Genomic DNA, 14,583 nt, shown 5'->3' on the forward strand with positions numbered 1-14,583 from the left:
ATTATAACTTAAACTTATATAAAATTTAAAAAATCTTGAAAAAAAAATTATTATAAAAAAAGTAAAACAGCAATATTTCTTTTAAACTTTTCGCCATAAAACAAGCATTCTGAATTTTCAGAAACAACCGGAACTTCTTCACAATTTTCGTCAGTAAATAATGAATCATCTGCTACAAAATCTTCGTCAGAAGAGCTACTCGATTTTTCTAAAGTGTATCCTTTTTTCGTCTTACGCTTAGCTTGACTACTTGGTGATATGGCTGTTGACGTTCATATCATGCGAGTATCGGAATTAGTCAAACTTGTTTTATGGAGCCCAATTTTTTTAAACTTGCAGTTTAGATGCAGTTAAAATAGATAATTTATTTGATGACTCCAGTTCCGTTTGGTAAGCTTATTATGACAGCTTTTCTTGCTTCTCGTCCTCGGTTGCTGTTTTTTTACGAATGACTGGAGCAGACGAAACCATCTCAGGAGTTACAATTTTTGCTGGTGGCGATGAATTTTCAGCATCTTGAGGCACCGGAAAAGAAGTAACAGCACCAACTTCATCTTTTTCAAGAGTTTCGGAGGCAAGAAAGTCAGATTCACGAAAGGTATTTGGATTAACGGGAAAAAATCCGGTGACTTGAAAACCAGTAACATCAATATCACCTGGCTGAACTCTTAAATAAGCCTTGCCTAAAAATTTCCATTGCATCAAATGCAGTTTCTGGCATTTGTTCTTATCTCCCCACTGTAATGGGCTTTGAATGGTTCCATAAAAGATTCGTCTAGTGGCTGATGTTTGTGTGTTCAATGTGGTGGTAAGCACACAATGGTATAAGTTAAGGTGAAGTTACTTGGACAAGTATAATAACTAAAAACGTTTGGCACGCGGCGTTTTCTTAATAAGGCATAGGCGTGCATATATGTTTGGTTTCTCCGGCTTAATATATATAGTAAAATTGTTATTTTACAACGAACAAAAACATTTATCAAGTCACGCAAGAGTCATGGTTAGATTTAATAACACATATTTTTCACACAATTTTTTTTTTATTATTACAAAAATTGTCAAAAAAATTAAATTAAATTGAGCAAAAATGCAAATAAATTCGAAAAAATAGTGGGTGGTTTGTTGTAACACGGGTATAAAATTATGTCGCGGCCGTGCTGCGATAGATTGTTTAAATATTTGCTTAAAATGGAAGAAATTCCACAAAATATAAGAGAAAAGGCCATAAAAGCAACCGAAAATCTTTTGCCAGTTAAATCAAGTACCAACAGTATGATCGGGAGTATGGCATATTTGGTATTTGGAAAGATGCCAACGCAATTGTTCAAATAACCGAAGCCGTTCTAATGGCATATTTTCAGGAACTGGTTAAGTTATTGATTTTATTTTAATAGGTACATATGTTTAACAAATTTTAATATTTTTAGTCGGAAAAATACAGCCCGAACTCTCTCTGGACCAAGTATTCTACCCTAAGGTCTACGTTAATGGTCTATAAAAATATAGACATCTCGCAATACCATCGTCTCATATTTTTTTAAAAGTTAAGTCGAAAGGATATGTCCCGAAGAAGTCTAAAGTTTTGAAAGGAGAACAAATAATAAAATTTATTAAGAAGGCTCCTGATGATATCCACTTGGTACACAAAGTCATATTGGTAATGGGTGTTTTTGGAGGTTTAAGACGAGATAAGTTGGTCAAAATGACCATTGATGATATTGAAGATAGAGAAATGGTCTTGGTTATAAAGGTACCAGAAACTAAAATTTCAACTTCAAAAAGTTTTACTATCATTGAAGAAGATTTAGGCGCTTTAAATTTAATAAAAAAGTACGCAGCATTAAGACCAGCTGGAATAAAGGAGCAAAGATTCTTTCTTACCTATAGAAAGAGTCGCTGTACGGTACAACCTGTTGGAAAAAATACCATAGGAAGCGTCCCAACATTGATCGCATAATTTTTAAAACTGGATAATGCAGAAGCTTATACCGGCCACTGTTTGCGTCGCACATCGTCAACTTTATTTGTTGAGGCAGGTGCTTCGTTTGAAATGCTAAAACAACATGGGAAATGGAAAAGCTCTTCAGTAGCTGAAGGATATATAGAAGAAAGTATTTAATCCAAAAATAAAGTAGCCAAAATGAATGCCAATTCAGTAAATTCAGAGGTTAATTCCGTATCGACTATTGAAAATTCTTTAATGGACAATTTACAAACTATACAAAATAGCATTAGTGCTGCCACCTCTACCATCACAAAAAACACCGACCATTCTATAGTGGGATCAGCTACATTTTCCGGGACATTTCAAAATTGTAATTTTTATTTTGGAAATAAAGTTTAATTTTTAGTATTTAAAGAAACATTATTTTTTGTATAAAACAGATGTTTATTCTTTAATATGAGAGAAATAACATTGGATAAGCAATAAAATTTTCGGGCATTATCATAATGCCCGCTTATAATGCCCTAGGTGTATAGCAGGTATCATTGCTACCATAACATATTCTGTTTCTAAGGTATTATAAATCTAGAAGTGAAGTATAGCGGGTTAAGGACAGAAATCAAACCTCAAGATTTGAAATTAGCCGACGTTTCGACGTTTATTTACGTCTTTTTCAAGGCTGAAAAAGATACAATTGGTACAAAATGGTGAAAGCAATAGTTATTAATATAATAGTTAAGAAACCACCAAACAAAAACACAAATAAAACGGAGAACAAAGCATAAAAGTTAAAATTAAGATGACTTACCAAATTTACATTAGAGGTTTACGTAACAATTAAAACCTTATAACATCTCCATCATACATACACCACAGATACGATTGTTATACATTAAAATATGCAGCACAACCATTAAATAAAATCAAAAAAACACACAGTATACATAAAATAAAATTGGCTTATATCACAGATTGATTCACAATGAATAAGTAGTACGTATAATAATTATAGTAAAAAATAGCACCTTCTAAGTCAGTGTTTAGTAGTAACTGTACGCAGAATTTATTGTTATAAAGCAGGAATGATGCACATTCTTTTTATGTCTGTAAAATAGGTTTAATATTACCTGGGCTCGTTGGAAAGTTAAGTACTTTACAGTTTGGATTTATACAGCTTTAAAATGTGATTATATTGTGTACTTATGCAGTTATGCCCTGTGGAAAAGTGATGCGGTGCTATCACAAGCGGTCACATTCATTTTAAATTCCAACTTTAAATACCCTGTTTCTCGTAAACCTGCAACATTTTTATAAGACATGTTAAGCTCAATCGCCATATTTTGGTGTGTAGTATTTCCAGTTCAGAGATTCCCAATTCTTAATGAATCATCCTGTATAACAAATAGAATAACAACAAGAACTACAGTATAATATAAACTCCACTCGAAAGCCGGTCGAGTCGCACGTATATACATCGCGCTTACGTTCAACCCAACTTTTTGATAGGTTTTACCTCACCTTATATCATAAAAGTTATATCAACTTGTGCATAAAAATATCTAGAATATTGTCTGCTAAGTACTATTGCTCTAATAGTGTTAGGTAAATAACACTATTAGATTAAACAATGTCAAACAAGCCGTGTAAAATTTGCGACAATAAAGTAAATCGCAAAAAGCCAGGAATTCAGTGTACCGGTTTTTGTGACGTTTTTATCACGGTGATTGTCTCGGTATCAGTGGTTCGCAGTTGGATGGACTACGCCCCGACGGAGTAGCGTGGAAATGTACCGATTGTCGACGTAAAAGCGGTGCCGACTGGACTACAGTGCGTAGCGCACGCCTATCTCGCCAGTCCATCGGTGAAACTCTGCAGTCTACGAGTGGTTTAGTCCAGGCGAATAATCAAACAATATTTCAGTCGATGCCCACCGTAATCCTACTGGGATGCAACTGTTACACACAACAACTACAAACGAGGACTTACTGGTTGCCATCGATGACCTAAAATCTGAGTTACGTGGAATAAGAGAACAGCAGGTCGGCCTATACAACTCCGTTACATTTTGTTCAGATAAAGTGTCCGATTTTAAAGAAAAACTGAACAGAATGAACGAGTGGATGCGTAATACCAACAAACTAATAAAAGAAAACCTCACGCTTAAGCAACAGGTACTTGCACTGGAAACCAAGTTAGATGAACTAGACCAAACATCAAGGTTAAACAATGTTGAAATACAAGGTATACCTGAGAGGGAAAACGAAAATTTAAATAACATTGTTCAGAGTATAGGTCAGTATGTAAAATGTGAAATTAAAAACGAGATAACTGAATACGTTACAAGAGTCCAACTAAATAAGAATTCAAGAAACAAAACTATAAACATAATAGTCCGGTTTGTTTCTCGCCGAGATAAAGAAAAATTTCTTGCAGCCGCAAAAGCAAAACGGCTAGAAAAGGAAAATGGTTCTCCAAAAATAGCAATACCAGGAATATCTGACAGCATATATATTAATGAGCATCTTACCATGAAAAATAAAATTATTTTTAAAGAAGTCAGATCTGCTGCTAAAAACAAGAACTATAAATACTGCTGGTCTAGGAATGGAAGGATATTTGTTTCGAAAAGATGATTCTTCGCGCATTATTCATATCAGTGATTGTGATGTATTGGAAAAGCTGTAATTTGCCACCAAATTTAATCATGCCATGAGAAAATTAGCTCAGTATAATGGCTGAAAATCTACAAATATACTACCAAAACACACAGGGTCTTCGTACAAAAACTAATGATTTCTCCCAAAATCTACTCCTTAACGATTATGACGTCATCTGCCTAACCGAAACCTGGCTAAACAATAATATCTTATTAAGCGAGCTTTTTAGCGACAGTTACTTGGTATATCGCCGGGATCGAGAGACAACAAGCTCAAAGAGGAAGGATGGAGGAGGATGCCTAGTGGCGGTTAAATCAACACTGGAGTCCAACCGACGATATGATCTGGAGCTGGAGTGTGAAGATATTTGGGTCTCAATCAAGTCCAGCACTGGAGAGAACGTATTAGTGTGTTGTGTCTATATTCCACCTGGATGTGATTATTCAATGACAACTTTTATAAGTGGTTTGGTTAGGTTTGAAAATGTGTTGCAGAGTAGTTCTGTCCTGATCGTTGGAGACTTCAACATGTCAACGGTAAGTTGGCGTACAATTATTAATGAATCGTTCTTTGAGTTAGTCCAATCTGGGAACAAGTTTTCGGAAGTTCTTGACATGTTTTCTTATCTTGAATTTAAACAATATAATTTTTTGAAAAATTATAAAAGTAAAATACTAGATTTAGTTCTTTGTAATAGAGGCTTAGTAAGTAATCTATGTACAACAATCTCTTAGCTGTTTAGTTAAAGAAAATGCTAACCATAAAGCAATTGAATTTGCTTGGTCAGTTTCTTGCATGAGACCTCTCCGAGCCTCAAATAATAAAATATATAACTTTAAAAAAGCTAATTTCGATAACATAAATCAATCCTTATCAGAAATCAATTGGAGTCAATGTTTAACGGGCGCTCACGTAGATGTCCTGGTGGACCAGTTTTATCACAAAAAAGAACTAATTATAGAAAAATTAGTTCCGGTGCGTAGAGTTAAAGGCAACTTTCCTATCTATTTTCGTTTCGAAACAATCGCAGTAATAAAAGAAAAAATTAAACTCCATAAAAAATTTAAAATATACAGTGATCGAGCTTCATACGATCGATTTTGTGAGCTTAGAACCCTATCTAAACAAATTATAAAAAATGACTATAAAGAGTATATAAATAGCATAGAATCCAACATTTTGGAAAATACAAAGAAATTTTGGGGTTTTGTTGGCAATAAGAGAAAAAACAATGTGTCTATTCCACACGCCGTAAAATTAGGTAATATTTCTGCAAAAGGTGGCAGGGATGTAAGCAATTTGTTTGCTCAAACTTTTAAGAGTGTTTATAATACATCAAATCCAGTTGTTTTTAATAAAAGTAATATTAAAATATACGAAATTTCAGAAAATAAAATCCTTGAGATATGTAAAAATTTAGATGTAAATAAAAGTCCTGGGCCAGATAATATTCCACCTATCTTGGTAAGGAACTGCGCAAATAGCTTGGTCAAGCCACTAGGCATTATATTTAATAAGTCGTTAAGATCAGGAGTTTTTCCTCAAAAATGGAAATTAAGCGAAATTTCACCAATTTTTAAAAATGGTGATAGGTTAGACGTGACAAACTATCGGCCCATTAGCAAGTTATGCATTTTTGGCAACATCCTGTATGTATGAAAAAATTATGTACGACACAATTTTTCCGAGTGTAAAACATAGAATTATTCAAGAACAGCATGGTTTTTACCCTAAAAGATCTCTTGAAACAAATCTTCTATGCTTTTCAGAATTTGTCACTAAAACAATAGATAACAAAGGTCAAGTGGATGTGATATATACCGACTTCAGTAAAGCATTCGACAAAATTGATCCTGAAATATTAATACAAAGGCTTGAAGAAGTCGATGTTGATCCTGCAATAATTAGATTATCCTGTTCCTATAATACAGGTAGAAAAAGTAGAGTAAATCCGAGTGGTTTGACATAACATCAGGTGTACCGCAAGGCAGTCACCTGGGTCCGTTGTTTTTTATAATATATATAAATTCAATAAAAAATTTTTAAAACACTGTAAAATATTACTTTTTGCAGATGATTTGAAAATCTACTTAAAAATCGAGACCATGGATGACTGCCTCAAAATACAACAAGACCTTTTGCGCCTTGAACAATACTGTCAGAAAAATCGTCTCTTTCTAAATTCTGCAAAGTGCTTTTGTATTTCTTTTACAAAAAATATTACCAAAATAATATCGCCTTACTCTATAAATAGCAGTAATCTGAAACGAGTTGTACAGATTAGAGATCTGGGAGTAATCCTGGATGAAAAATGGACTTTTAAATCTCACATTGAGCGAGTGATATGCGAGTCCAATAAGATGGCTGGTTTCATAAAAAGAAATTCAACGGATTTTAAAAACCCAAATTCAATTATCTCCTTATATAATGCTTTTGTCCTCAGTAAACTTTCTTTTGCCTCAGTAATATGGAATCCGAAGTACAATGTAGACATTACGCGCCTAGAGCGGGTACAAAATAGGTTTCTAAAATATCTAGGATTTAGGACCAATATGCCAATATACAACCATAATTATACCATTATACGAGCCAAATTTAAATTTTTAACTTTTGAATACAGAAGAAATATCACAGATCTTTTTACGCTTTATAAAATAGTAAATTGTCACGTCGATTTACATTATCTTCTATCTCACATTAATATACGGATACCAAGGCAAAATGCAAGAAACCGAGACTTGTTTGCAGCTGATTTTTATCGAACCAACGTAGGACAGAACTCTCCACTTTCTAGAATTCAAAATGTTTTTAATTTTTACAACAATTTTCTGAATTCGGATATTTTTGAAACGCCGATAGGATCCTACAAACGCCAATTAAAAACCTACTTTTTAAAAAAGATAGAATAATTTTATTTTTGTTTATTTAATTCAGAACTTGTAACAGTTTACGCTCTATTTAATCTCATTAGTATATTCATCTAAATTTCCCTTTTCTTTTTGATTGTATCTACACACGTAACATGTAAATTTAAGACAATGTTTGGTAAACCTATCATAAGTTTGTTATATATACACAGTGGATGCTTTTTTGGTACTTGTGTACTGTTCGCAACCTGAACTTGTAATAAATAAATAAATAAATAAATAAACTCAACACCGATTTTAGAATGAGGCAAGTCTGCACCATGCTAATTATAACACGCTGACAAAATTCAAAATTGTTATAATTGTTAGCATATATTATGGTACGCATCTTAAGAAATGGTTGATTCTTCGAAACATTATTTCCACGTACAAAAGGGGTGTTCCAACAGCGCCCCAACAAGAAATATAAATTTAAATATTTTTTATATAAATTTTCAAAAATAGTAGTAAAAAATAAATGTCATTTATGGACAGATCTGGAGATCTAGGAGACATTTAATATCGTCAGTCCCACTGATAAGACGGTTAGGAAAAGTATCCTTTAAATATTTTTTTACCATAACCGCATTATGAGCAGGACAACCGTCTTGTTGAAAATAGACCCATCCAGGTCTAGATCAGTAAGGATTGGAATGGCAGAAAGAACTTGGTTTTGCTGCGTTAACTGAATTTTTGGGTCTTTAAAGTACCAATAAAACATCAATAATAAGTTGAGAAAAAAATAATAGCGCTTTAAAATTCAACAGTATAGCATGCAGTACTGTCAAACTGTAGGCCGAAAACGTCATATAAACGAAAAATTTGCCGAAAGGTGACTTTTTTGTATATTGATTGTTATGTAATAATATATTTGATTGGTGATTTGATTTGACAAAACTTGATTTAATACGTGCAACCCCTATGCAATCAACTGACAAAAAATCAGCGTCCGGCCAATTTTTTCAGTTCTCAAAGTCAAACTGTACAGTTTGACTGTACTAGTGCAGTTATTCAACAAAATGACGCATACTGATATTAATATTGTTATTTTCTAAAAAAAGAAAAATAGCAAATATCAGATGACCGGAGGCGAGCGCTTATCGACGAGCGGAAGCGGTGCTGCCATTATTTTGAAAAATACGTAATCTTCAATTTGCCAACCTGTATAGCGATGGAATTCCGGTGGACATCCTATTCGTAATAGATCCTCCCTTCCCCCATGTCCGCTTTTGTCCAATTTGACGACCAGAGGACTTTTGGGAGTTAAAGTCGTTTTATATTTTTTACCCTCTAAGAATTCAATAATTTTTTCACCAAAAAATTTACGCTTAGAGATTTGCAACCACCTAAAATTGATTTAGATATTTATTATTTATTAAAAAAGTTCTTTTTAAATCCTTTCTTTAACATTTGACTTTTAAATTAACTTTCACAACAAAACTTCAGCTTGTAGAGGTTTGGGATCACCATAATTCGATTTAGGTATTCATTTTTAATATCTGGACAGAAAATTATTAAAATCCCTTGGGAATTTCAGGAGCTACGGGCATTATATTGATTAAATAACAGCGAGCGCGGACTATAAATGGGTGGCTAGCAGCTGACATATTCTGCGTTCTCGATTTGGTCGCTGGATATCAATGTTGTGTGTCAAAGCTATGTTTGTTGAGGCACTAGAAATCAAAATACATTCCATCAAAGGTTTTTTTCATAAGTTTAGATGTACATTTCTAGTGTTTTATAGAAAATTTTAACTTAATAAAACTACTGTTCCAATAAACAAAGTTTTCTTGTCTAGTTCTAAACGTGTATGAAGCTAGCGTCCGATCGATATCTAGCGACCAAATAGAGAACGCAGCATGTTTCGGTTGCCAGCGACCGATTTATAGTCCGCGCCACCTGTTAAGTAATCAAAATAATCCCCGCCCGTATCTCCTGAAATTTCCAAGGAATTTTAATAATTTTTTGTCCAGATATTAACAGTGCATACCTAAATCGTATTACGGTAGTCTTAAACCTCTACAAACTAAGGTGTCGTTGTGAAAATTAATTAAAAAGTCAAAAATTAAAGAAATGAAAAAGACTGTAACTCCCAAAATTCCCAAAGGAGTTTTATCCTTTGGGAATCCAAAAAGTTTTATCCTAAAACTTTTTTCTATAAAAGATAATACATATCTAAACTGATTTTAGATGGTTGCAAATCTTTATAAACGAAAGTTATTTGGTAAAAAATTATTAAATTGATAGATGTACCAAAAAAAAACTTAAAGGTCATAACTTCCAAAACTCCTAAAGGATTCATATCTAATTTTTCAAAATTCATAAAATATGTGGGTAAGAATAAAGATCTAAACCAATTTTAGATGGTTGTAATCCTCTACAAACGAAAGTTTTTTAGTAAAAATTATTGAATTGTTAGATGTACAAAAATATAAACGACTATAACTTCCAAAACTCCCAAAGGATTCGAATTAAACTTTTGTATGTAATTAACAATAAATATCTAAACCAATTTTGGATAGTTCCAAACCTCTACAAGCGAAAGTTTCTTGGTAAAAAATTATTGAATTGTTAGATGTACAAAAATATAAACGGCTATAATTTCCAAAACTCCCAAATGATTCGAAAGAAACTGTTTTATGTAATTAACAATAAATATCTAAACCGATTTTAGATGGTTGCAAACCTCTAGAAACGAAAGTTTTTTGGTATAAAACTTATTGTGGGTAGTGGTTTCACCGAACCCCACACTGTTCTGGAGGGCCTTATGCGTCCCAGTTCGTGCGTAAATGCATTCCTCGTCGTGTAATAAAACAAAATTTAAAAAAAGTACACCAAAGAGCGCAAATAATTGTATTGTTGAGCAATTCAGTGGGTAAAAACTTAACTACTTCTAACAACATACACAAATTCCTGGGTGAAATTTCCAAAAGGATCTTAACTTACACCACATACTGTTACGAACGAGGTCTATGTAAGTTCTCCTTAAATAAAATTAATCAAACTTTCTAGGATATTCTTTTTAGGTATCCTGGTAATAAGCCAGCCAGTCGTAATACGACCTTTCTGGAAAATATTGAATATTGTCTCCTGGAAGAGAGTGATAACCTGAAGGGAAGGCGCAAACCTCTTTTGTAGGACCTGACTATGTTGTATCGATGACTTAGAGCTCCTAGCCCTGATGGTTTTATTCCATACCACTAGTTGGCTGGATTTGGACCTTGTATTTATACCCAGAAATTACTTTGTATTTGTTATATAAAAAAATAAATAATTGTAAAATTATTATGGTCTTTTGATTGCTTAAAATAACTCAATTTAATTCGTTTAAATGCAGAGTTTTGTTACATCTCTTAAATCTAAGATCAATTAAAATGTTTATTATTAATATTAAAAAAAAGTTTTATCCAAATCATTTGGGCGTTATAGCCGTTCATATTTTTAAATATCTAACAATTCAATAATTTTTTACTAAAAAACTTTCGTTTGTAGAGGTTTGCAACTATCTAAAATGGGTTTAGATATTTATTGTTAATTACATACAAAAGTTTCATTCGAATCCTTTGAGATGTTTGGAAGTTATAGTCGTTTATATTTTTGTACCATCGTGCCGAAAAAAAACTGGGAATTGTCTCCTAGTCTATTATAGTAAATCGCATTCCTTGGGTATGGTTAGCATATGCATTTTTGGAGTCTTAATAATTACATATTTAAATAATAATATTGATACAATACATTTTTATTTTTAGATATTTATTTTTATTTGGAACACATTTTATAAATAAACCAAAACTAACTAATATATTTTTTGATAATATGGAATAAAAAATTATTAATACTTAGTAAGCGCACCGTCGCTATCAATTACAGCTTGTCGTGGCATACTTAAAATTAAGTTTCTGGTATATCTTCGATTATTTGGTTTGGTCCCATGCGTCATCTATCTTTAGGCGTAATTCATTCTGATTTCTAGGCCTAAAGTTATCTTTATACATACAGGGTGTCCCGGTTCATGTGGGAAATCTCTCGAATCCAGGTAGAACATCGAAAAATAATACCGAACGTTCCTATAAAAAAAATACCTACAGGCCTTCTTTACGAAGATACAGCCTTCTAAAAAACGCTACTGGAAATTGGTTTTTCATAAATTACTTTTAAACTACCCGGTAAAATTTATTAAAAATTTTAGGTGATGAACACTATTAGGGACTTCTTAAAATGACATCCTTAAAATACATTTACCTTGTTTACTTTACCAGGGGCGGACTAGGTTGTACACTTTAATGCGTATATTTTTAACAGCCTGTATGTTAAAGTCTAAAAAAAATAAATTTGGATACCTTGAACCCTAGGGTAAAAAAAAAGGTACTCTTGTTCATTATCGATAAAATGAACCGTTTTGGAGAAAAAAAATAATAAACGAGCCAATGTTTTTTTTTTATTTTTTTTTATATGAGATAAGTACGCCAGTTATTCAAAGACCAGAAAATTTCGATGTAAGTCATTTAATTTAAAAAAAATACATGTTCCTAAAAATACAGTGGTGTCCTAAAAAATACTTTTACAAAATATTTCTTATTTATTATACGTTTATTTCTTTTTTGTTATTCTTAAGATAAAAACTAAACATAAAAAAAACTGAAAAAATTATGTAAACCAATTGTATTGTACCTGACTTATTTATCGGAATTTTTGCATTTTTGAACGCATTATTGTTACAAACGTTGCTATACTCCAAATTTAGCAAATACCTATCATTTAAACCTAATCTTTGTCAACATATTCATCCTTTATTTGGTAATATTTTTTCAATTTTTGTATTTTTTGGTAACTTTTAATTTAAATTACGTCAAAATATGGAGTTTACTTTTTTGAGTATGCAGATATGCATCTTATGTATGGTCTCGCGTCTTGCAATCCATTGGAAGCAAAAAGAATGTACGAAGAAAGATTTCCCAATCGCATTATTCCGGATCAGAAAACATTTCAACGTGTTGATCAACGTCTAAGGGAAACTGGTAGGTTTCTGTTTTCCACTTAATGAGGTAATACTATTAAATTTCCTTAATGCAATTTTAGGATGTTTTGAAAAAAAAGAATAATGGTGGTCGGAGGAGAACAGCACGTACAGTGCAATTGGAAGAAAATATTTTAGACGCTGTAGCTGACACTCCTACAACGAGTACTCGAAAATTAGCCGCTCAGCTTCATTCGTCCAAAACAATTGTACATATGGTACTTCAAGAACAACTGTTGTACCCATATCACTTAGAAAAAGTGCATGAACTACTTTCCAGAGATTTTGCTCCTAGAATACACTTCGCAAACTGGCTGTTAGATCAGCAGCGAAATAACCCTAACTTTATCAGCACTATTCTTTTTACGGATGAAGCAGGGTTTACCAAAAATGGAATTAAAAATTTACATAATTCGCATGTATGGGCTGATGAAAATCCCCGTGATACTATTATTTCTCATCATCAACATGAATTCCAATCAATAAATATCTGGGCAGGAATTATTGGCAATTTTTTGATTGGGCCATTTGAACTGCCACCACGTTTAAACGGAGAAATTTATTTGGAGTTCCTCCTGCAATTTGCCCCTTGCAACCCGCCGCGATTTTATGCATGATGGAGCCCCACCCCGTTTTAGCCTTGCTGTAAGACACCACTTAAATAATACTTTTGAAAACCGTTGGATAGGTAGAGGAAGACCTGTTGCTTGGCCTCCTCGGTCTCCCGATCTAACGCCATTAGATTTTTATCTATGGGGTCACCTCAAAACTTTGGTGTATTCCACCCCAGTCGATACTCGGGAAGAACTGCTCCAAAGAATTACATTTCATTGTGATAATATAAAAAACAATCTTGGGTTATTGTGGCGAGTGCAGCAGTCCTCGATTCGTCGTGCCCGCGAATGTGTTAGAGTTCACGGAGCCCACGTCGAACCTACTTATGAAGTTTTTAATAAATAATTTTTTATTGCTCGTATTGAAGAATTTAACTTTTGTTTACATATTTGGTTTTTGGCATTTTTTTGTAAGTTGTTTTTTCTAATTTAAAAACATACACTCATCATAGGTTTTTTTTAATTATTTTTTAAAAGTATTTTTTAGGACACCACTGTATTTTTAGGAACCTGTATTATTTTAAGTTAAATGACTTACATCGAAATTTCTCTATTCTTTAAATAACTAGCGTACTTATCTCATTTAAAAAAAAAACAAAAAAAACATTGGCTCATTTATTATTTTTTTTCTCCAAAACGGTTCATTTTATCGATAATGAACAAGAGTTTTAGACTTTAACATACAGGGTGTTAAAAATATACGCGTTAAAGTATACAACCTAGTCCGCCCCTGGTAAAGTAAACAAGGTAAATGTATTTTAAGGATGTCATTTTAAGAGGTCCCTAATAGTGTTCATCACCTAAAATTTTTATTAAATTCTACCGGGTAGTTTAAAAGTAATTTATGAAAAACCAATTTCCAGCAGCGTCCTTTAGGAGGCTGTATCTTCGTAAAGAAGGCCTGTAGGAATTTTTTTTATAGGAACGTTCAGTATTATTTTTCGATGTTGTACCTGAATCCGAGAGATTTCCCACATGAACCGGGACACCTTGTATATTTTGCCATTTTACCCCAAACGTTTTCAATTGGGTTGTTATCAGGGCTTTTCGAGGGCCACGGTAAAACTTGAATTCGTCTTTCGTCTAGATAGTTTTGAACTATGCGGGCTGTATGTATAGGAGCATTATCATGTTGAAAGATAAAATTTTGCCCATAGACTACACCAACCGATGGCATCATAACATTGTTCAGGATATTGCAATATCCTAAGGCATTAAGCCTTCCCTGCACTATTTAACAGACGCCTGGTCCTCTAAAACTAATCCAGGCCCAAACGCTTATACTAAAACCGTTGATTGAATATTTGGGAAGATACGCAAAACATACAACACGGTGTCATTTATGTGGTGGTCAAGTGATAAAGTGATATACTTAAGGGTGGAGGCATATTGAAATTTCTTAAAAGTGAAATTTTATAAACAAATAATTACCAAAATATGTTTT

General features: G+C 32.9%; 1 protein-coding gene across 5 annotated transcripts in view; it reads left to right on the forward strand.

Annotated features, from left to right (window-relative positions):
* LOC126745359 (NADH dehydrogenase (ubiquinone) complex I, assembly factor 6-like) overlaps positions 1-14,583 on the forward strand; it is a 145,350-nt gene that overhangs the window by 70,334 nt on the left and 60,433 nt on the right. The window contains exon 6 of one of the 5 annotated variants that reach the window (XM_050453180.1): positions 10,535-10,793. The exons of the other annotated variants lie outside the window; for them this stretch is intronic. Within the exon in view, the coding sequence (XP_050309137.1) occupies positions 10,535-10,620 (86 nt within the window). The 3' untranslated portion in view covers positions 10,621-10,793. Of the gene's footprint in view, positions 1-10,534; positions 10,794-14,583 lie in introns of those variants that run through there. 5 annotated transcript variants of the gene reach the window in all.

This window comes from Anthonomus grandis, chromosome 15 (genome assembly GCF_022605725.1).
Source record: "Anthonomus grandis grandis chromosome 15, icAntGran1.3, whole genome shotgun sequence".
NCBI classification, from domain to species: domain Eukaryota; kingdom Metazoa; phylum Arthropoda; class Insecta; order Coleoptera; family Curculionidae; genus Anthonomus; species Anthonomus grandis.